Below are 23,875 nucleotides of genomic sequence, written 5' to 3'. Positions count from 1 at the left end.
CAAAAAAATACAGTTTTTTATCTTTATGTTTGAAGCCTGAAATGTGGCAAAAGGTCGCAAAGTTCAAGGGGGCCGAATACTTTCGCAAGGCACTGTAGTTCACTACTTTGGCCCTGGTCAAATGTAGTACACTATAGAGGGAATAGGGAGCCATTTCGGACTCACCCCCAGCCTTCCTTATATCGGACATCTTTTTGTTGGCTCTCCCAGGTCGTACAGTGGCCTCCTCGGGGGGCTCAGCTCCCTTCAGGGCCTTCCCTAAGTCTCTGAGTGTGGACTTTGGAGGGCTCAGCCAACAGCACAGTCGCAGTGCCCTCAGCGTCGCCCCCCCAGCCCCCAGCCCCAACACACACACAGACCACCAGGACCGCTACGCTGCCCTGTCCCAACTGAACAGTGTCTTCCCTGACACATCACCCAGACCTGCAACTGGACCAGGACTTTACAGGTAAGTGTACAAGGAGTGAGTGAGTGGGGTGTGTGTGTGTGTGTGTGTGTGTGTGTGTGTGTGTGTGTGTGTGTGTGTGTGTGTGTGTGTGTGTGTGTGTGTGTGTGTGTGTGTGTGTGTGTGTGTGTGTGTGTGTGTGTGTGTGTGTGTGTGTGTGCATGCATGTGAGAGACAAGAGATAAAAGGTTGTTGTCAGCTACATTGCATAACGTTTATTATTCCCATTGTGCTTTCAGCTCTGAATGCTACACTGCTGGGATATATGTTCCAGTGTTGATTTAGCAATGCTACTAAATGCTAACATAACTAATGCTAACATAAATGTGCAGGAACAATGCTTTGGGCATGTTTAAACATATATTGTCTTATTCCCATGATTCAATACATACTACTTCTCCCCCAGGCAATCATATAGGTATTGTTTTTCTGTGTCATAGTTTAATTTGAACTCTAGAGCAGTTTTTACGCTTCTACACTCAATACAGTTACACCTTGACGACTCAAGCTCTCAGAGTGGAAACTTTGCATCCTATGTCTAAGTGATTTAAAGTACTCTTACCAGCTAATTACACTTGATCTCTCGAATTAAGCTCCAGCTAAAGCCCTGTGCTTATGGTCTGTCTATTGTTTTAATGTCTGTTGTTAGCACCCCCCGGTGGACTACGCCAGTATAACACGCTCTTTGGGAAGCGCCTGTCCTCCAGTTCTACTCCTGCCAGGTAATGAATGCAATGTCAAGCAAATACACTCAACGTTCATATTAAGTTAACTGACTATGTGTTAACTCTGTACACGTGCATTGCAAATGCGCCGGTCCCGATACAAAAAGATTATTAAAGATGATTTATTTGCTCAGGATATCTGCACGCCCTTGGTTTAGTAATTCATGACAGTCCTACACCAGAGCTGGAGACAACTGCAATAGTAAATGGATTGTTTTAGTTTTTTTTTTATGTTCATACATGTAGTAATACAATAATACAATAATTCAATAATACAATAATTCATACCCTTTGACTTAATCCACATTTTGTTACAGCCTGAATTTAAAACGGATAAAATATATACAACCATCTACACACAATACGCCACAAGAACAAAGTGAATTTTTTTTTTTTACACATTTTTGCAAATGCATTGAAAAGGAAATAGAGAAATATCTCATTTACGTAAGTATTCATCACCCCTGAGTCAATAAATGTTTGGCAGAGATTACAGCTGTGAGTCTTTCTAGATAAGTCTTTAAGAGCTTTGCACACCTGAATTGTACAATATTTGCACATTTTTTTATTTTTTTATTCTTCAAGCTCTGTCTAGTTGGTTGTTGAGCATTGCTAGACAGCCATTTTCAAGTCTTGCCGTAGATTTTCAAGCCTGTTTAAGTCAGAACTGTAATAAACTCTGTATCTGTTATAAAGTCACCATTGGCCTCGTGGTGAAATCCCTGAGCAGTTTCCTTCCTCTTTGGCAACTGAGTTAGGAAGTACTCCTGTATCTTTGTGTTGACTGGGTGTATTGATACACCATCCGAAGTGTAATTAATAACTTCACCATGCTCAAAGGGATATTCAGTGTCTGCTTTTTTCAATATATTTTTTTTACCCATCTACCAGTAGGTGCTGTTCTGTGCATTGGATAACCTGGAACACTTATTGACTCAAGACATTTCAGCTTTTCATTTGTAATTAATTTGTAAAAATGTCTAAAAACATTATTCCACTTTGACCTTATGGGGTATTGTGTGCAGGCCAGTGATACAACATCTCAATTTAATCCATTTTAAATTCAGGCTGTAAACACAGACAACATTTTGAAAAAGTCAAGGGGTGTGAATACTTTCTGAAGGCACTGTATATAGTTGGTCTTCCCTCATCCTCACCTTCCTTCCTTCGTCTCTTCTTTTCCTTCTTTCTTCAGCTCTCCAGGCGTGGATGCCGTGACGGGATCCCAAACATTTGCAAGTAGGCAGTGTTACAAAAAGATGAATTAATCACGCGGGTGTATATTTCTCATGAAAGATTTTAAAAGACATGACCAAATCCCTTAACCTCTTTGTCTCTCTCTCTCTCGTCTCTCTCTCTCCCTGTCTCTCTCTCTCTTTGTCTCTCTCTCTCTCTCGTCTCTCTCTCCCTGTCTCTTTGTCTCTCTCTCTCCCGTCTCTGTCTCTCCCTGTCTCTCTTTGTCTCTCTCCCTCTTTCTCTCTCTCTCTACCTCCATGTCTCAGCTTTCCCCAACCCATTCAGCTCCTGTTCCAGCTCTCAGCAGCAGCAGCAGCAGCCTGCCCTCTCTCCCAGTAACCCCTTCCACAGCTCCACCTCAGGAGGTAAGTTTCCCGCAGGGCTAGTGCAATCCAGTGTCCTTGGGGCGTCTCTACCCTAACCCTAGTCTTAACCATACCCTAACCCTAATCTTAACCATAACCCTTACCTAACCCCAACAATTGCCTTAACCTTTTGACATTTCAACTTCAATTGGGTAACGTCAGAGTTGGGACGTCCCAAGGGGAAAAGGTCAAGAGTGTTCCAGTAGCAGTTTACATGAAGGTACTCTTTAACGTGTTAAACTGTATATAAGTAGTTTATAGACCGTGTTCATGAGTTAGTACTGTAGTTTAGACATCATTAACAAGCGGTTATAATGGAGAATTGAGAATAACATCTGCTCCATATACAAGGCCCCTGGATTCGCGGTGTATTAGAGGACACAAGATGACACCCCAGTGTTGTGTTTCTTCCAGGTGACTCCAGTGGGTTTGTCACCTCTCCCACTTCAGTGTTTCCTCCGTCTGCCAACTTCCCAGCTTCCACTACCCAGAATGCATTTACTCATGAGCATGCCAACAAACAGGAAACCAACAGCAAGTAGAAGTCAACAATCGTTCTATTCTATTCTTCTAAGCTCTGCTCTTTCCTATTCTATTCTGCCAACAGAATTGCGAGAATGTTCTCCAACGATCCAGTACAGGACCACGCGAAAATAGCACTTGCCGTTTTGCGTTCTGTATATACAAAGTACAGTACATGCTTTGCCAAGAAACACAAAAGTTAGCCAGTGCTGTGGTGTTTGATGGCTGCGCTACCACAGCAGCGTGCCATGTCACCCCACAGCTAATGATGATTACCAGCATCTTCCCTCCCCTGCTTACACAACACCAACTCAGTCCCTAAATATAGAGTTACAACCCAGAAATGTTGAATTAGTGATATTGCCATGGTTTGTGGGGCGTTGCCCATTCTAGTAATTATATTTCTTTGTTTACTCCCCCTTTCATGTTGGGTGCTGGTTGATTTCAATGTGTGTTGAATGGCAATTCCCATCTGGTTCTATATTTGTCAGACTAGTATAGTATTTGATGTATTAGTATTTGGTCTTAATGTGTCTCTGGCTTTGGGGGTGTTGTTGTGTTTGTAGGTTTTACCTCTTTCCCTGCGCCGGACTCTCAGCCCAAAGTTCCTTGTCCAATGTCAGTGAACCCATTCACTGTGAGTACCACACTACAGCAACACAACCACAATGAGCATTGAGTGCACTTCAATAGGTTGAGCGGTGTTTGCTGGGGATTTGGATGGGAGCTGCTTAATTATCATGCTGAAGCTTTAATTCAACAGGAATGAACGGTTCATTGGTGTTTGAGGGCTTTTCTGGAGCAGTACATTTACAGTAGGAGCTCTCCTTTGCTCTCTCACTCTCCCTCACCATCTCCTTCCTCTCTCCCTCTCCCTCACCATCTCCTTCCTCTCTCCCTCTCCCTCACCATCTCCTTCGCTCTCTCACTCTCCCTCACCATCTCCTTCCTCTCTCCCTCTCCCTCACCATCTCCTTCCTCTCTCCCTCTCCCTCACCATCTCCTTTGCTCTCTCACTCTCCCTCACCATCTCCTTCCTCTCTCCCTCTCCCTCACCATCTCCTTCCTCTCTCCTCTCCCTCACCATCTCCTTTGCCTCTCACTCTCCCTCACCATCTCCTTCCTCTTTCCCTCTCCCTCACCATCTCCTTCCTCTCTCCCTCTCCCTCACCATCTCCTTCGCTCTCTCACTCTCCCTCACCATCTCCTTCCTCTCTCCCTCTCCCTCACCATCTCCTTCGCTCTCTCACTCTCCCTCACCATCTCCTTCCTCTCTCTCACTCTCCCTCACCATCTCCTTCCTCTCTCACTCTCCCTCACCATCTCCTTCCTCTCTCCCTCACCATCTCCTTCGCTATTTCCCTCTCCCTCACCATCTCCTTCCTCTCTCACTCTCCCTCACCATCTCCTTCACTCTCTCACTCTCCCTCACCATCTCCTTCCTCTCTCACTCTCCCTCACCATCTCCTTCCTCTCTCACTCTCCCTCACCATCTCCTTCGCTCTCTCACTCTCCCTCACCATCTCCTTCCTCTCTCCTCTCCCTCACCATCTCCTTCGCTCTTTCCCTCTCCCTCACCATCTCCTTCGCTCTTTCCCTCTCCCTCACCAACTCCTTCCTCTCTCACTCTCCCTCACCATCTCCTTCGCTCTTTCCCTCTCCCTCACCATCTCCTTCCTCTCTCCCTCTCCCTCACCATCTCCTTCACTCTTTCCCTCTCCCTCACCATCTCCTTCGCTCTTTCCCTCTCCCTCACCATCTCCTTCCTCTCTCACTCTCCCTCACCATCTCCTTCGCTCTCTCACTCTCCCTCACCATCTCCTTCCTCTCTCACTCTCCCTCACCATCTCCTTCCTCTCTCACTCTCCCTCACCATCTCCTTCGCTCTTTCCCTCTCCCTCACCATCTCCTTCCTCTCTCACTCTCCCTCACCATCTCCTTCGCTCTCTCACTCTCCCTCACCATCTCCTTCGCTCTCTCACTCTCCCTCACCATCTCCTTCCTCTCTCACTCTCCCTCACCATCTCCTTCCTCTCTGACTCTCCCTCACCATCTCCTTCGCTCTCTCACTCTCCCTCACCATCTCCTTCGCTCTCTCACTCTCCCTCGCCATCTCCTTCGCTCTCTCCCTCTCCCTCACCATCTCCTTCGCTCTTTCCCTCTCCCTCACCATCTCCTTCACTCTTTCCCTCTTCTCCCTCACCATCTCCTTCGCTCTCTCACTCTCCCTCACCATCTCCTTCGCTCTCTCACTCTCCCTCACCATCTCCTTCGCTCTCTCCCTCACCATCTCCTTCGCTATTTCCCTCTCCCTCACCATCTCCTTCGCTCTTTCCCTCTCCCTCACCATCTCCTTCACTCTTTCCCTCTCCCTCACCATCTCCTTCGCTCTCTCACTCTCCCTCACCATCTCCTTCGCTCTCTCACTCTCCCCTCACCATCTCCTTCGCTCTCTCCCTCACCATCTCCTTCGCTATTTCCCTCTCCCTCACCATCTCCTTCGCTCTTTCCCTCTCCCTCACCATCTCCTTCACTCTTTCCCTCTCCCTCACCATCTCCTTCGCTCTCTCACTCTCCCTCACCATCTCCTTCGCTCTCTCACTCTCCCTCACCATCTCCTTCGCTCTCTCACTCTCCCTCACCATCTCCTTCGCTCTCTCACCCTCCCTCACCATCTCCTTCGCTCTTTCCCTCTCCCTCACCATCTCCTTCGCTCTCTCACCCTCCCTCACCATCTCCTTCGCTCTTTCCCTCTCCCTCACCATCTCCTTCGCTCTCTCACTCTCCCTCACCATCTCCTTCGCTCTCTCACTCTCCCAACCTCTTTCCCTCCTTCGCTCCCTCCCTCTCTCAGGGGAATGTTTACCCGAGTAGAGGAATGTCGCGAAACCCTTTCATCTGATCCCGGCGCCTCGGGCTACGACCGACATGGAGGGGTGGACTGAAGACCGGTGAACTTGAAGAGCTGCTGCCATTTCAATGCCCCTTCAGAGAGAGAGGGGGGGGGACGTTCATGCAGGCCCCTCTCCCCTCTATGTGTGTGTGTGTTCGTGCGTGCGCGTGTGGAGTATCTGTACTGTAACGTTTATCCATGGAATGTGTGCATGTGCGTGAGTGTGTGTGTGTGTTTACCACATACCATTTACCAAGGGTGTTTATATGGCAATAGAATCCACCTCAGGGATCTGTGCGTGTCATCACCAAGACGTACACACACACTTACACACTTAAGCTGGGTGTACACTACATGATTTTGGCCCCGATTTAGCTGTCCCAGACAAGATTTTGAGATCGGAGACAAACTGTCGTTGCCTACTCCTTTAATGTGAGCGGGTCAGAGATGCAATCTCAGGGCTACCGATCCCGTCTTTGAGCAGTCCCAGGCGTTTCAAACGTTTGATTTTTGTCGGCACAAGATCTACAATGCTCTTGGAAGTGTGAGATGTGCATCGACAAGTTCTGAGAATGGTGATCAGCAAGAGCCAATGAGATCTCGCCAGAGAAGAAGCCAGTTAAATGATGACGTTGTTTCGCATCACCCAGAATGTGTCGACTCTCAAGCAGAAGCCATGACTACTAGTATGCATTTGTACTTGCCTTTAACCAAAGCCAAAGTGTCAAATTGTTAAACAGCTCTGAAGTTCACAAGCAATGTTATTCCATTCAAAATGTTGGCTAGATATTTAAACTCTGTATGGCAAGCGTGAATGTCTGACTGAAAACGTTTACGAGGCTGCTCTGAGCCACAGCTCGTTCTAGTAACATTAACAATCCAATCACATCATCACGTCAATGTTTTAATGAGACAGCGGGGTGGTACCGAGAATCCTCACGACCAAGTGAAGAATCTCGGCGTGTGTCACACCCATTTGTGCTACGTTGGCAAGGCTAAAAACTACAGGGGGAAAAAGTTTGTTTAATGTGAGAGGCTGAGCGATGTTAGGATTTTAAAAGTCGTGCAGTGTACACCCGACATTAGCTGTTTCTCCCATGTACTGCTTCTGTGCAACAGCAGCCCCATCAGCACGTCAAATCATCATATTTTGCTCACTTTTTGGAAACACCTCTGATAAGGACATTGAAAAACTCCCCAAAGCTAGCCAGTCCAGTCCGTCAGTGTGTATCAAGTCACAGAATGGAGACATCCCTCTTCAAGGCTTTCAGAGCTGAACAATATGACAAGCGCAAAGAAATTATGACAAGCAAGCATTTTTTTTTCTTAGTGACGGTTATGCCAGCCTTAACACAACATTCTCTTAACGCATGTAGATTGGAAAACATTCAGACAAGCCTGTCCCCCCCCCCCACCCCTCCCATGTGCTGCGTGCATATCAGAGGAGGCTGGTGGGAGGAGCTATAGAAGGACTGGCTCATTATAATGGCTGGATTGGAATCAATGGCACGGAGTCAAACATGTGGTTTCTGTCACAATGAGCCCGTTCTCCTACAGCTCCTCCCACCAGTTTCCTCTGTTGTGTACGAATGTGGAAAATACATTTGTATTGTTTTTTTTTTGAATGTTTTGTTGTTTTTTGTAAATGGTTTGTGTTTCAGTCTCAGGCTGCATGCGCTGGGAGGGCAGCAAGAGGAGATGCTTATTGAATGTAAAAGCTGTTTTCAAAACAATAACAGTGTGTTTCATCTCTCCCTGTAATGGACCAAATGTTTCTCGTTCTTTTGGGTGACAACATGGAGGTGAAATTCATTTTCTTTCTTTCTTTCTCTTTTTTTCAAGAGTTCCATCGAGAAAGTATTTGTAATGAGAAGTGTCCGTGTTCATAAATTCAAATAATATTGGTTGCTTCTTTGAACAGTGTCTAGTTCTTTATTCGTTGTGTGTGTGTGTGTGTGTCTCTCAATTTTTCAATTCAATTCCATTTGCTTTATTGGCATGACTTAACAATGTACATATTGCCAAAGCTTACTTTCGACATTTAAAATATTAACATAATTAATAATAATAATCAATATTGTCAACGGGACACCAGTAACAACAATAACAAAAGGTCAAAATAACCATACATTTAACAATAACAATAAGCATAGAGGACACAGGTTAGTTGGTCTGTCAGACACGGTCCCTCATTTCATGGCAGGCAGCAATGTAGTGCCCTGCCAACCCACAGCTCTCTGCGTTCTCCCCCAACAGGACGGGTAGCCTGTCCTCATCAGAGTTCTTTGAAACCTCGAATACGGGTTTCAAATTTGTGGAAATTACACTCTCTAATTGTTTTATATTTTTTACATTTTGTCAGGAAATGCAGCTCTGTCTCGGGTTCTGCTGAGGTGCAGTGGTTGCACAGCCTTTCCTCTACAGGGAGCCAGGTTTTCCTGTGTCTACCCTTCTCAATGACAAGGCTGTGCTCACTGAGCCTGTACTTCGTCAAGGTTTTTCTAAAGGTTTGATCAGTAACCATGGTCAAATAGTTAGCCACGGTGTACTGTCGATTTAGGGACAGATAGCACTGCATTTTGTTTTGTGCATGTGTTTCTCAATAAGTAATGTAGTTGTGTTTTAACTGTGTTGGAATTTGTTTTATTCTGATTGATTGGATGTTCTGTTCCTGAGGCTTCAGTGTGTTAGTAGAACAGGTTTGTGAACTCAGCCCCAGGACCAGCTGGATGAGGGTACTCTTTTCTTTGCTCAGTTCTTGGATTTGCAAGGCTTGGTAATGATTTGAGAGGGGCTCACTGTATTTTAGATGTTTCCAAAACTTAATTGCTATTTTTGTTTCTATTTATGAATACTAATGTATTTACTAATTCTGCCCTGCATGCATTGTTTGTAGTTTTCCTCTGGACATGTAGGAGAATCTTACAGAACTCTGCATGCAGGGTTTCAATGGGGTGTTTGTCCCAAAAGGGTGAAATCTTGTTTTGCAAGTGGACTCCATACCTCACTGCCATAAAGTGAAATTGGTTCAATGACACATTCAATTAGTTTTAGCCAAATTTGAATAGGTATTTCAATTAGATTTTTTTTTTTAATGGCGTAGAATGCCCTGCATGCTTTCTCTCTCAGCTCATTCACTGCATCATTAAGGTGTCCAGTTGAGTTTGTTTTTAAACGTAAGTAATTGTAGTGTGTGCAGTACTCTATATATTTTGTACCAACTGTGAACTTTGGTTTAACTCCCTGAGATCTAGATCTTCTCTAGAAAATCATAATTTTTCATATTTTTGGGGTATACTGCCAGGGTCCAGGTCTGGCAGTATGGCTCTAACATGTCCAGGCTCTGCTGTAGGCCATGTGCTGTGGGTGACAGCAGGTACAGGTCATCTGTGAAGAGCAGGCATTAAACCTCTAAATTGTGGAGACACTATTTTTTTAGAATAGTGGCCAATTGGTTTATGTAAATATTGAAGAGTGCATGGCTCAGATTCCAACCCAGGCGAAGGCCCAGCTCCTGGTTAAAGAATTCAAAGTTATTTTCTTGCCTTTTCTTTCTCTCTCTGTGTGTGTGAAATGTTTAATTTCTTTCACTAAACGTTTTGTAATACATAACTTGTAACAAACAATTTGGATAATCAAATATTCACCCAAGTAATTCCTTCCTTCTGGCTATCAGTCAATTATGAGTAGACTATTTAAAACTTCCCTTGTGACAACTTTAAATAGGTAATGACAACAGTTAACCACCAGGCGGCGTATGTTGCATAGTTTTCAAACCATGTCCATTTTTTAACATTTTTATTTAACCTTTATTTAACTAGGCAAGTCAATTAAGAATTAATTCGTATTTACAATGCCGGTCTACCAAAAGGCAAAAGACGTCCTGCGGGGACGGGGGCTGGGATTTAACATTTTTTATATATATATATATATATAACATATAAATATAGGACAAAACACACATCACGACAAGAGAGACATAAGACAACAACATAGCAAGGCAGCAACACATGACAACACAGCATGATAGCAACACAACATGACAACAACATGGTAGCAACACAACATGACAACAACATGGTAGCAGCACAAAACATGGTAGAAACATTATTGGGCACAGACAACAGCACAAAGGGCAAGAAGGTAGGGCCATATTGCATAATTCTACATCTACAATGTAATAATGAAAATAAAGATGAATCGCTAGGCTGCTAGTTATAATTATTAACTATGTGTAATTAAAATAATACAATAAACAATCTTCATAAATAATACATTCACATGACTGAATCATGTACTTACGCCTATAAACATCATGTACAATGTTCCCATTACAGTTCAATCGATCGCACCAACAGCTGTAAAAAGATTCAACTGAAAAGTTCAATCAAGCCAAATGTGCTCAGAGTTTCCATCATCGGGATGCAATTTGATGAGGGTTGTATTTTTGTTGAGTCTTGAGTGTTGTATTTCTTGTTATGAAATGTCCCAATCGTTCAACCGTGCAGCACATGATGTGATCTTCAAAATAACTTAGCAAATACCACAATATTGGCTGAAGAACACGTAGGCATAGGCATTCCTCTAAGAACCAAACGGGAATTCATTCGATTCGAATTAATCTCTCTCTTTCTCTCTCTCTCTCTCTCTGTATACTCTGCCTCTCTCTCCCTCTTAAATTATCTCACATACTATGGACAAGTGTTGACTGACAACTTTTCATAGTAGCTCCACGTCTAAGCGATGGGACAGGAGCGGAGGGGACAGCGTTTACAGCGAAGTAGTCCGTACACTGCTGCAGCTACAGTACATGGATTAAAGCGCTCTGCCTACTCGCTAAATAGTAGCGATGTGCATTCCGCATCACTTGGCTCCGTTCAGTTTAAAAGAGCCGCATAATTTGCCTCCCAAACGGCTCTTCATTGAAACTGCTGGAAAATCGACCTAGAACCACGAAAAAAAATGGCAAATCTCCAATGCAAAGACAAAATAGTAAGTTACCATGACCCTATGTGAGATCGTGATATGCAAGTTCAACTACATTTTTACCTAGCCAAATTGTTAGATCGCCTGCAAAACGTTTTTTTTTTAAATGCACTGCAAAAATTAGAGTGGACCAGAATAACCGCTATTTATTGTTTCTGCATTCAGAAATCCTCCATCTTCAGATAATGATTGTGTAACTTAGTTGTAAAAGCAGTAGTAATAGTAGTAGTATGCAAATCAGGGAGCCAAATGAACGGCTCTTTCACGAGATGCGATTTGGTTCCCAACGTTTGCCAAAAAAGAGCCGTTCGTTTGCGAACGACTCATCACTACTACACAGTAGTAGCAGGCGCTTTCGCGCAGTTGCTGAATGTGCTCGCCAGTGTGTTCGTGCAGAAAACTAAAGGAGAGACTGCTGAGTTGAACAAGGTAGTTATTGCAACGAGAAAGGAAGGGGATATTTAGCTAATCTTTTAAAAGACTAAACTGGACCAGAGGACCTCTCTCCCTTGCATACATGTGTTAAAGGGAGGGAGGGGAACGGCACAGAATGATGTTTGAATTACCCTCTTCAGTTAACTTGCGAGAGTGTTTTTGCTGAGTTGAAAATATTAAGTTTAGGTTCGAGAAAAACAAGGTAACTCGAGCGCAATGGAGAGCCAACCACCCGAGCCGCAAATCTACGAGGACGTCCGAAAGAGCGGCTATCTCCGCAAGCAGAAATCCATGCACCGGCGATACTTCGTGCTCCGGACGGCCTCGGAGAGGGGCCCGGCCCGGCTCGAATACTACGAGAGCGAGAAGAAATTCAGAGGAAAGACACCCGTCCCCAAGAAAGCCCTGGTGCTGGAGACGTGTTTCAACATCAATAAGCGGGCTGATGCCAAGAACAAGCACATGCTAGTGCTGTACACTCGGGCGGAGAGCTTTGCCATCGCGGCAGAAAACGAGGCGGACCAGGACGAATGGTATCAGGCCATGGTGGAGCTGCAATGCAAAAGTAAGTAAGCAAACTACAACGAGCTCTATATGGCTGCCTTCGTTATAACGAAGTGGCCATAGTATTACATCTGAACGTGGCGATGTAGCCCACTGCAGCAATTTGCTCAAATGCAGTTTATAAACACGACACGTGCTGGTTTAATATACCACGTCTGTCATTGTTATGAGGCTATTTGTTATTAGGTTATTGTTATTAGGCATTTCAAATATATATATATATATATATATATATATATGGTTATTGTTATTAGGCTATTTTTAGGACATCCAGAAATGTGCATAACGGGAGTAACTTAACATTGCTCGTCAGCAGCGAGGAACGTCCCACTGCTCACTACCAGCGATGTTTTAAAACATGTCGGCACACGATTTTAGCGTAATAGTTTGAGGCATGCTCTTTGCGTTTTAAAGAAAAGTGATGTCAAAATATATCCGCATTACAGTGTGTGGTAGGTTACTGTACTTATTGTGTGTTGCTGCCTATGGACCATCATTTAAATATGATGTAAAATTACAGTGCATACTTCTTTGCATAATAATTATATTTAGCCAAGGTCCCCCAGAAACGGCAAATGTTCCAAGTTGCGGTGTGTGCTTATCCTTGCCAACACCCTGAGAACGTTATCATACTTTTCCCCCACACCCATATAGATAGTCTACTTGCGCCAAAAGTTCACATATGGACCAAAAGCTTGTGGTTTGTACAGGGTTTAGAGACGGGTTAAGCAAGTAGTTTCATTAAAACGTTGCCTGTATCAAGAGTAGGCTATATTGGAGACAATGTTCTACAGCCAACCCTCCTCCTGCTTCTTCCTTTGCCGAGTCAACCCTGGCCATTGCGCAAACGCATCCAGATTTTTTTGTTATGAGCCTGATTCTCTGTTTACTTAGTATGTACGATAAAAGTAGGAACAAAGTAGGAACACTCCCTACAGTAAGTCGCCAGAGCGTCTGTTAAATTACTAAAATGTAATTATAAACTGGGTGATTCGAGCCCTGAATGCTGATTGGCTGACAGCCGTGGCGTATCAGACGGGTATGACAAAACATTTCTTTTTACTGCTCTAGTTACACTTGTAACCAGTTTATAATAGCAATAAGGCACCAATGGGGTTAGTGATATATGGCCAATATACCACCGATAAGGGCTCGTCTCCCAGTCCCTCAATCCAGGCACTCCACGTTGCGTCGGACTACACAACAGCCCTTGTGTGGTATTTTGACCATATACCACACCCCATCGTTCCTTATTGCTTAAATGTATGTTTTTATTTTCTGCTGGCAGGACAATATTTGCCAAGACAAGACTTCACAGTAGAGGATACACGCAAAACCAACAGCATGAACAAGTTTGCACAAGATCCATATGGTTGGATACCTGTGTAGTGTGCACAAGTACCAATAGGCACACTCATCTTCCCTTCAGAGTTTTTTTTGGTATTATTGATTCACATTTGCAATTATGCACATACAGTAACAAAAGGCATCGGTTTTCAATTTATACATGCTTTCAAATCCCTCCTGATATCAGCAGTTGAGCAAACCTTTTGTGCAAACAAAACTATCAAGCCAGTGGCTGTGGCTGCAATCACCCGTTTTTTTCTGCAGTCTCATCATGGGAAAGAAAGCCCATAGACCAGTGACGGGGGTGGGGAGGACACATGATGCAATCTTGGGTTCAAGGTACTTACAGCTGACCTGCTGGCCTATGTTATGTAAAAGAGCTGACTACAATGAGGGGGGGAAGTAGGTGCTGCCGCAACCAACAAGCAACCAACACAGCCTCTTACTGTGTTGAACATGTCTTAAACATTCTCCACAGGTAACGGTGAGGTTGACATAGAATTGGACCTCTTTTGACTTGGTTAACCTGTGCCTTAAAGTAACTGTCCAGTGTTTCTATGAAATATAGCCTATGATTAAAAAGCATATTTTCTGTGTGGGAAGGGTATGTGTGTACCCCAACAACAGAATGGTGTGGGCATATACCAGTCATTAAAATTATTCATGTGAGTAGACCGTTGATTGGCCAGCTCATCCTACTCTAGAATGGTGATTGGCCAGCTCATCTCCCCTCAGGAGTATGATATCCTACTCGATTAGAAAATAGCGAGCATTTTTTAAACGGCCTGTTGGAGATGCAAGTTTGAGGTGGGGTTTTTGAAGTATTTTTCCCCCCTAAAATGTATTCTTTGGCCACAGATAGTAGCGTAGGACAACTTTATTTAGATATAAGTCGACAACATTATTTGGGTATAAGTCAACAACATTATTTGGATATGAGTTAACAGAATATGAACTTTTAAAATGAGATTTTCACTGGACAGTTACTTTAACTAATGTCTTAGGCCTATGACCTGTGCAAAGGGGTCAAGGCTGTCTCGGGCTTTAGTTGGCCCTATGTACAGATCTAGGATCAGTTTTCCCTACTCCAGTCCTAACTGTAACCAATTGGGCACAAAAAACAGCAACAATATATTATGCATATGTTTACATTTACATTTTAGTAATTTAGCAGACGCTCTTATCCAGAGCAATTAGGGTTACGTGCCTTGCTCAAGGGCACACCGGCAGATTTTTCACCTAGTCAGCTCAGGGATTCAAACCAGCAACCTGTCAGTTACTGGCCAACACTCTTAAACGCAAGGCTACCTGCCATGCATATGTTATATGCAATAGGTTACGTTACATACAGTGCCTTCAGAAGGTATTCATCCTCTGGACATTTTACTCATTTTGTTGTGTTAGACCCTGAATTTTAAGATTTTTCGCCACTGGCCTACACACAACACCCCGTAATGCTAAAGTGGAATTATGATTTTAGATTTTTTTTAATTTTTTTTTTACAAATGAATAAAAAAAGAAAATCTGAAATGTCTTGAGTCAGTAAGTATTCAATCCCTTTGTCATGGCAAGCCTACATACATTCAGGAGTCAACATGTGCTGAACACGTCACATAATAAGTTGCATTTACTCACTCTGTGTCCAATAATAGTGTTTAACATGAAAAACTACCTCATCTCTGTGTCCCACATACAGTGCATTCAGAAAGTATTCAGCCCTCTTGACTTTTTCCACATTTTGTTACATTACAGCCTTATTCTAAAATGGATTAAATTGATTTTTTCCCCTCATCAATCTACCCACAATACCCTATAATGATAAAGCAAAAACAGGTTTAAACCGGAAATATCACATTTACATAAGTATTCAGACCCTTTACTCAGTACTTTGTTGAAGCACCTTTGGCAGCGATTACACCCTCGAGTCTTCTTGGGTATGACGCTACTAGCTTGGCACACCTGTATTTGGGCAGTTTCACCCATTCTTCTGTGCAGATCCTCTGAAGCTCTGTCAGGTTGGATGGGGAGCGTCGCAGCACCGCTATTTTTAGGTCTCTCCAGAGATGTTCTAACGGGGCTCTGTCCGGGCCACTCAAGGACATTCAGAGGCTTGTCCCGAAGCCATTCCTGCGTTGTCTTGGCTGTGTGCTTAGAGTCGTTGTCTTGTTGGAAGGTGAACATTCGCCCCAGTTTGTGGTCCTGAGTGCTCTGGAGCAGGTTTTCACTAAGGATCTCTCTGTACTTTACTCCGTTCATCTTTCTATCGATTCTGACTCGTCTCCCAGTCCCTCAGTCCCTGCCGCTGACAAATATCCCCACAGCATGATGCTGCCACCACCATGCTTCACCTTAGGGATGGTGCCAGATTTCCTCCAGACGTGACGCTTGGCATTCAGGCCAAAGTGTTCAATCTTGGTTTCATCAGACCAGAGAATCTTGTTTCTCATGGTCTGAGAGTCTTTTAGGTGCCTTTTGGCAAACTCCAAGTGGACTGTCATGTGCCTTTTACTGAGGAGTGGCTTCTGTCTGCCCACTCTACCATAAAGACCTGATTGGTGGAGTGCTGTAGAGATGGTTCTCCTTCTGGAAGGTTCTTCCATCTCCACAGAGGAACTCTGGAGCTCTGTCAGAGTGACCATTGGGTTCTTGGTCACCTCCATGACCAAGGTCTTTCTCCCCCGATTGCTCAGTTTGGCCGAGTGGCCAGCTTTAGGAAGAGTCTTGGTAGTTCCAAACTTCTTCCATTTAAGAATGATGGAGGCCACTGTGTTCTTGGGGACCTTCAATGCTGCAAAAGATTTTTGGAATTATTCCCCAGATCTGCGCCTCAACACAATCCTGTCTCGGAGATCTATGGACAATTAGTTTGACCTCATGGCTTGATTTTTTCTCTGACATGCATTGTCAACTGTGGGACCTTATATAGACAGGTGTGTGCCTTTCCAAATCATGTCCAATTAATTGAATTTACCACATGTTGACTCCAATCAAGTTGTAGAAACATCTCAGGGATGATCAATAGAAACAGGATGCACCCGAGCTCAAGTTCGAGTCTCATAGCAAAGGGTCTGAATACTTACAGTTGAAGTCGGAAATTTACATACACCTTAGCCAAATACATTTAAACTCAGTTTTTCACAATTCCTGACATTTAATCCTCTTAAAAAATCCCTGCCTTAGGCCATTTTATTTTAAGAATGTGAAATGTCAAAATAATAGTAGAGAGAATGATTTAGTTCAGCTTTTGTTTCTTTCATCACATTCCCAGTGGGTCAGAAGTTTACCTACACTCAATTAGTATTTGGTAGCATTGCCTTTAAATTGTTTAACTTGGGTCAATTGTGTTGGGTAGCCTTCCACAAGCTTCCCACAATAAGTTGGGTGAATTTTGGCCCATTCCTCCTGACAGAGCTGGTGTAACTGAGTCAGGTTTGTAGGCCTCCTTGCTCGCACACGCTTTTTCAGTTCTGCCCACAAATGTTCTATTGGATTGAGGTAAGGGCTTTGTGATGGGCACTCCAATACCTTGACTTTGTTGTCCTTATGCCATTTTGCCACAACTTTGGAAGTATGCTTGAGGTCATTGTCCATTTGGAAGACCCATTTGCGACCAATCTTTAACTTCCTGACTGATGTCTTGGGATGTTGCTTCAATATATCCACATACTTTTCCTGCCTCGATGCCATCTATTTGGTGAAGTGCACCAGTCCCTCCTGCAGCAAAGCACCCCCACAACATGATGCTGCCACCCCTGTGCTTCATGGTTGGGATGGTGTTCTTCGGCTTGCAAGCCTCCCCTTTTCCTCAAATCATAATGATGGTCATTATGGCCAAACAGTTCTGTTTTTGTTTCATCAGACCAGAGGACATTTCTCCAAAAAGTACGATCTTTGTCCCCATGTGCAGTTGCAAACCATAGTCTGGCTTTTTTGTGTCAGTTTTGGAGCACTGGCTTCATCCTGACAGAGTGACCTTTCAGGTTATGTCAATATAGGACTCATTTTACTGTGGATATAGATAATTTTGTACCTGTTTCCTCCAGCATCTTCACAAGGTCCTTTGCTGTTGTTCTGGGATTAATTTGCACTTTTCGCACCAAAGTACGTTCATCTCTAGGAGACAGAACGCGTCGCCTTCCTGAGCGGTATGACGGCAGCGTGGTCCCATGGTGTTTATACTTGCGTACTATTGTGTGTACAGATGAACGTGGTACCTTCAGGCATTTGGAAATTGCTCCCAAGGATGAACCAGACCTGTGGAGGTCTACAATTTTTCTTCTGATTTCTTTTGATTTTCCCATGATTTCAAGCAAAGAGGCACTGAGGTTGAAGGTAGGCCTTGAAATACATCCACAAGTAAACCTCCAATTGACTCAAATGATGTCAATTAGCCTATCAGAAGCTTCTAAAGCCATGACATCATTTTCTGGAATTTTCCAAGCTGTTTAAAGGCACAGTCAACTTAGTGTATGTAAACTTCTGACCCACTGGAATTGTGATACAGTGAATTATGTGTGAAATAATCTGTCTGTAAACAATTGTTGGAAAAAGTACTTGTGTCATGCACACAGTAGATGTCCGAACTGCCTTGCAGTTAACAAGAAATTAACAAGAAATTTGTGGAGTGGTTGAAAAACGAATTTTAATGACTCCAACCTAAGTGTATGTAAACTTCTGACTTCTACTGGATATAAATAAAGTATTTAGGTTTTTTAGGTTTAATACATTTACAAACATTTCTATAACCCTGTTTTTGCTTTGTCGTTATGGGGAATTGTGTGTAGATCGATGAGGAAAACAACACATTTTTCAAATAAGGCTGTAATGTAACAACATGTGCAAAAAAATCAAGGGGTCTGAATACTTTCCAAATGCACTGTACAATTAATTACCTGTAAGGTCAGTCAATCAAGCAGTGAATTTCAAACACAGATTCAATCACAAAAACCAGGGAGGTTTTCCAATGCCTCACAAAGAAGGGCACCTATTGGTAGATGGGTAAAAAAAAAGCAGACATTGAATGATCATGATGAAGTTATGAATTACACTTTGGATGGTGTATCAATACACCCAGTTGCTACAAAGATACAACTCAGTTGCCGGAGAGGAAGGAAACCTCTCAGGGATTTCACCATGAGGCCAATTTTGACATAAAAACAATTAGAGAGTTTAATGGCTGTGATAGGAGGAAACTGAGGATGGATCAACAACATTGTAGTTACTCCACAATACTAACCTAATTAACAGAGTGAAAAGGAAGCCTGTACAGAATATAAATATTCTACAACAGGCATCCTGTTTGTAACAAGGCAGTAAAGTAATACTGCAAAAAAATGTGGCAAAGCAATTAACATTTTGTCCTGAATACAAAGTGTATGTTTGGGGCAAATCCAATACAACACATTACTTAGTACCACTCTCCATATTTTCAAGCATAGTGGTGCCTGCATAATGTTATGGGTGTGCTTGTAATCGTTAAGTACTGGAAAGTTTTTTTTCTGGATAAGAAGACACGGAATGGAGCTAAGCACAGGCAAAATGTTAGAGGAAAACCTGGTTCAGTCTGCTTTCCACCAGACACTGGGAGATTAAGTCACCTCTCAGCAGGACAATAACCTAAAACACTAGGCCAAATCTTAGCTGGAGTTGTTGAGTCAAGAGGTTGAATACTTATCAAATCAAGATATATTAATGTTAGAATTTTTCTTCCACTTCACAGAGTATTTTGTGTAGATCGTTGACAAAAACAAAATACAATTGATCCCACTTTGTAACAGAACAAAATGTGGAAAAAAGTCAAGGGGTGTGAATACTTTTTGAAGTCACTGTATGCCTCACTGATCCTGGATCTATGTCAACAGTTTCTCCCCCACACACAGCACTACGCATGGAGTGGGTATGGGATGTGGTTGCCAGATTAGGGAGACCGGGAGCAGGGAGGGAGAAGAGAGGGAGGAGAGGGGGTGTTTCTCACTCTCTGTAGTTGTCAGCCAATAAACAATCGGCAGAGCAAACCAAATAAACGACCCTGTCGACTCTTCGTCTGGTCAAACATTTTGACATCTGTCTTTTGGCATATCTTGTGTCAATTGTGTCACTGAATTCTCTGTTACTGAATGACAGCTTAACTCAACATTGCTCAGAATGCTGCCACCCTCTCCTCCTGTTTGTTTAGTGTTGTGTTATAAATCTATTTTCTCTGACTGGTCTGAAGTTTAGACATTTCTCAGTCAACCCCAGCGCCAGCCAGCTACATCAATCTACACCCATACGGCTCATATTGCATATAGGGTCTAGCTCATGCGGTTTCAACATTTTCCATCTCTTTCATGCAGGCGTTTGACAAAATAATTTTTGAGGTGTATGAGGCCACCTTGTGTGCACACCCACTCACACACAACCCTTGGGATTCCAACCCCCAACCCATATAGAGTAAACGGGTATATCATACAGTGCTTGGAAGAGTCGACAACAAGCTCCTCCCATTTTAAATGATGCCATTGGAAAAATGGGCTGAGTCTCTGTGTCAGTGACCATCTAGTCTTCGGGGTTTCCGTCCAGTAAGCTGAAAGTGTATGGGGGTAATGTGAACCCCCACTTGTACAGTTGGGAGGGCAGAAGGATTCACACCCACCCAGATACCTTTTCAGTCGAGCAAATACTGTGCTGCTGCCACTTTCAAGTCATGTCCGTCTCCTTGATCCTATAGGTGTGGAGCAGTGCTTGGTGACATGCTATGGCCTGAACTGAGGTTTTGAGCCAAAGCTGACACATTGAGAGGTAGCTACAGTATTACGTCACAGTGCTACATTATTATTGGCAGTGTATGTGAGAACAGGGGCTACAATGGAGAGAAATGCATTCTCTCTCCCTCTCCACACACACACACACACACACACACACACACACACACACACACACACACACACACACACACACACACACACACACACGGGATATGTTTTACTATCCTTGTGGGGACTTAAAATGAACCCCGAACCCTAATCTTAACCCCTAACTCTCATTGTAACCCTAACCTTAACCCCTAACTCTCATTGTAAACCTAACCCTTACCCATAAGCTTAAAATATCATTTGTCCCACAAGGGAGAATTTTTTTTGTTTAACTATCCTTGTGGGGACTTTGGGGGATTTCCTGTACCCATGAGGAGCCCACACACACACACACTATCCGTGCTGCGTTCTGGGAAACTCACCTGGAGCAACCAGGGACTGCCTTCATCTTAATATCTCGCAGGCCATCTCCCTCCCTCTGCTAACCCGTAACTTTCACAAATACAGTCCAGCTGCCATGCAGAGACTGAGAGAGATATTGAGATCTTTATTTGTTCAGCTGGGTCCAGGGGGCCCATATGGCCAGTAAATACAGTATCAAGCTGTAAGAGAAGCTTATTTACCAAACTATTTATATTCACTGGAGTGTATCAAGGCTGAAGTAGGGTATTAGAAGTATGGAGCATCATCGTTTGCCAGGCAAATAAAGTCCTCTGGCTCACAAGCCACCTCAAGAACTGTTGTTGGACCTAGTAAACAATGAAGCAGTGTAAACTGGAGATGAGAGATGAGATACACGGCACTGTTAAGCCAGGCGCCAGGCAGGGGCACACACACACACACACACTAGGAGGTAAACCACTCATTAAACTATAGTGTCAAACACAACCAGCAAGCCACAACCCAGAACAAAGGCCCTTCCAGGTCTGTCTCGATGATAAACAGCTACTAAGCTCTGATCTACAGTCAGTGTTCCCTTTTGGCCTCACATGAACCACAGATATATTCACTGGTGTATGATCCACTAACCCCATATTAGCTCTGATCTACAGTCAGTGTTCCCTTTTCACTTCATATAACAGACGTGACTGTTATCTAATACTCTGACTCTATATCAGTGCAAGCCAAGACACCACTTCACCCATGTGGATAGACTTGTCCCAAGGCATGGCTGTAGTGTAGTATTTATACCCAGCCCTTGTCAGCCAGTCTCCCAGTCATCCAGGGAGGCGGTATGATCCGGACCTCACCGGTGGCCGCCGCGGCCGGGGAGGCGATTAAACGTTAAACCCAGTTAAACTGCTGCTCATCTCCCTAATTAGACCGTAATTGTTGTCTCCGGGTCGGCCTGACTCGGCGTTGCCCGACGGGGACAACAGGATGGTGGGTGTGAACCAAGAGCTAGCTTAGCCTAGAGCTATTTTGGCCGCTAAGACCCGGGGCCTGTGTCCCAAATGGCACCCTATTCCCTATGTAGTGCACTACCTTTGACCAGAGCCCTGGTCAATAGTGATGCACTACATAGGAAATGGGGCACCATTTGGGATGCAGGCTGAGTAAACACTGTGAGCTGGACCCTCCCTCCTCCTTCTCACGTTAGCCACAGGGCCACGGGGTCATTTCCTATGCAGAAAATAGTTGACACCCATTAACACCCTGTAATTTCATTCAACATGTAGGGCTAGCCTGTGTTTTGCTGGGCAGGTAGATCCCCTGTTGCGCAATAGACCCATGTTCACTCTCAACAGTCAGCTACTGTAAAACGTCAGCCCGAAGGCTCGGCTCGACATTTAGGCTTGAGAGTGATCAATTTAAATCCCCTACACGTGCTTCATATGCATGTTATATGTGCAACAAGCGCGATTTATCCCAAGGATAGTCGGTAAGTGGCCCATAATTTGATTGACATGAGGGAAAGGCTGAGAGAGGAACACAATCGATCACGTCGATGAGTGTCCATATGGCGCGATGCAGCTGTGAGCAGAGGACGTTTATGCATGCATAGAAACCTTTTTATGGCGATATTGATCTGCTGGTTGATAGTACATGATATAGGCTAACCACCAGCTCACCGCACGCTGCTGCTGGACCAGGTCAATGTGTTCATCTCAGTGGTGAATGAATTGGACTTCTGCAGCTGCACTGGCATGGAGAAAACTGGACAGGTTCCAGTAAATTCCATTGGTAGTCCTCCTCTGCTATATTACTTTGGCTTATCTTGTACTTTTGGCTGAGTGATGAAGACTAGGAGACGAGAATAGACCGCCTCTTCTGGTATGCACCTGGTGTGTGTCCTCCTCCAGCGCAGTCTTCATACGTCACTGGTTCTGTGAGCACACAAGAGCCTTGACGTGGCGCTCTTTAATGATGGCTGCCAGGTTGACGAGGCTGTTGTGAAGACCGACCAGCACGCTAGCTAACCTTCACGCTCACTTTCATGTGGTGCTTTAGCGATGACAAATCTGGATGCCTCGCTGATAATTGTGTGCGTGTGTGTCTTCATAACGCATACCATATGTGCGAACTGAGCCTTAGGGAGGTGGTGGTGTTGTGTATGTGTGGTGTTTCTTCCTCCGGGGGGCCAGGAGAGAGGGGGAGGGATAATGAGGGAGTGGGAACGGAGGAGAGGTGGGGGAGTAGAGGAAACAGACTGGGACACTCGGCAGTAAGGGAGATACTTTTTGGAGGGGACCCACGGCTTTATTGACAGACACAGACACACACACACACACACTAGACACAGCTGTCCTGTGTCTCTCCGCACTGGTAAGTCAGGGTGATGGCGAGAGTTGAGGGGGAGAGATAGCCGAGCAGGCAAGATGGTAAACGAAGGGACTTCAGGCCTCAGATGTCCAGCTTGTTGGCTTCTTTAGTGACGTATTTTAGAGTGTTGTGGCATGCTAGGGCACTGGGGTCAGCAGCATGAAACTAGTGGGAAAAGGATCTTTCCATGCCAGCTCTAGCGTTCAGTGATTAGCTGAGTGCATTAGCGAAACTAGGAGAGATAACGTTTTTACCCCTAGCACTCACAGATATCGATCCCTTCCATGAATCTGATGAGATTGGAATGTAAAAATCCACAAAAAGCGATGGGGGGGGGTTGGGAACCCCACGGTTTGGGAACCCCAGCCCTACTTCATAAAATGATCATACGTACAGTACAGTAGGCTACTTCACACCAAAAAAATAGGTTCTAAATGTAACCTAAAGAGACTTTTTGGTCAAATGAAAGTTGAGAAACTAAACCCTCAACTTCACTACAGCGTCTGACTAATAAAATAGACTATACATTATGCAACACTACTGAATCCTACCATACATCACACATGCAGTCTACCTGCCAACTGAGGGCTACTCCAAGGCACAATGTCCATACTGAACCTACATGTCAGAGTGGAGGGCATTTCCATGGAAAAGGATCCATGAGCACCAACATGTGAAGTTTATAGGAGCATATCAAGTTGGGGGTCAAATGAAATGAAATCTAAGTCTATCTTTTTTAGAAACTGGAATAAGCAAAGGCTTTGATTTCTTGTCAAACAGATGGAGAACGGGTCTTAGGA

At 44.1% G+C, this 23,875-nt stretch overlaps 2 protein-coding genes across 10 annotated transcripts in view; both read left to right on the top strand.

Annotated features, from left to right (window-relative positions):
- The window catches only part of agfg2 (ArfGAP with FG repeats 2), a 28,168-nt gene extending 20,064 nt beyond the window's left edge, over positions 1-8,104 (top strand). For 4 of the 7 annotated variants that reach the window (XM_042328348.1, XM_042328342.1, XM_042328346.1 and 1 more), the window contains 5 exons: positions 211-448; positions 1,095-1,167; positions 2,366-2,409; positions 2,673-3,930; positions 6,148-8,104. In XM_042328348.1, coding sequence (XP_042184282.1) covers positions 211-448; positions 1,095-1,122 — 266 coding nt within the window. In that variant the 3' untranslated portion in view covers positions 1,123-1,167; positions 2,366-2,409; positions 2,673-3,930; positions 6,148-8,104. The remainder of the gene's footprint in view (positions 1-210; positions 449-1,094; positions 1,168-2,365; positions 2,410-2,672; positions 3,931-6,147) is intronic. The other 3 variants (XM_042328344.1, XM_042328343.1, XM_042328345.1) reach the window with 3 other exon arrangements.
- A 2,452-nt stretch (positions 8,105-10,556) lies between these two features.
- si:ch73-335l21.1 (insulin receptor substrate 1-B) overlaps positions 10,557-23,875 on the top strand; it is an 87,448-nt gene continuing 74,129 nt past the window's right edge. The window contains exon 1 of one of the 3 annotated variants that reach the window (XM_024434657.2): positions 10,557-12,172. In XM_024434657.2, coding sequence (XP_024290425.1) covers positions 11,824-12,172 — 349 coding nt within the window. In that variant the 5' untranslated portion in view covers positions 10,557-11,823. The remainder of the gene's footprint in view (positions 12,173-23,875) is intronic. The other 2 variants (XM_024434658.2, XM_042328338.1) reach the window with 2 other exon arrangements.

This window comes from Oncorhynchus tshawytscha, linkage group LG10 (genome assembly GCF_018296145.1).
Source record: "Oncorhynchus tshawytscha isolate Ot180627B linkage group LG10, Otsh_v2.0, whole genome shotgun sequence".
NCBI classification, from domain to species: domain Eukaryota; kingdom Metazoa; phylum Chordata; class Actinopteri; order Salmoniformes; family Salmonidae; genus Oncorhynchus; species Oncorhynchus tshawytscha.
The sequence above is the reverse complement of the archived record's forward strand: the minus strand, read 5'-3'. Positions and strand labels throughout refer to the sequence as shown.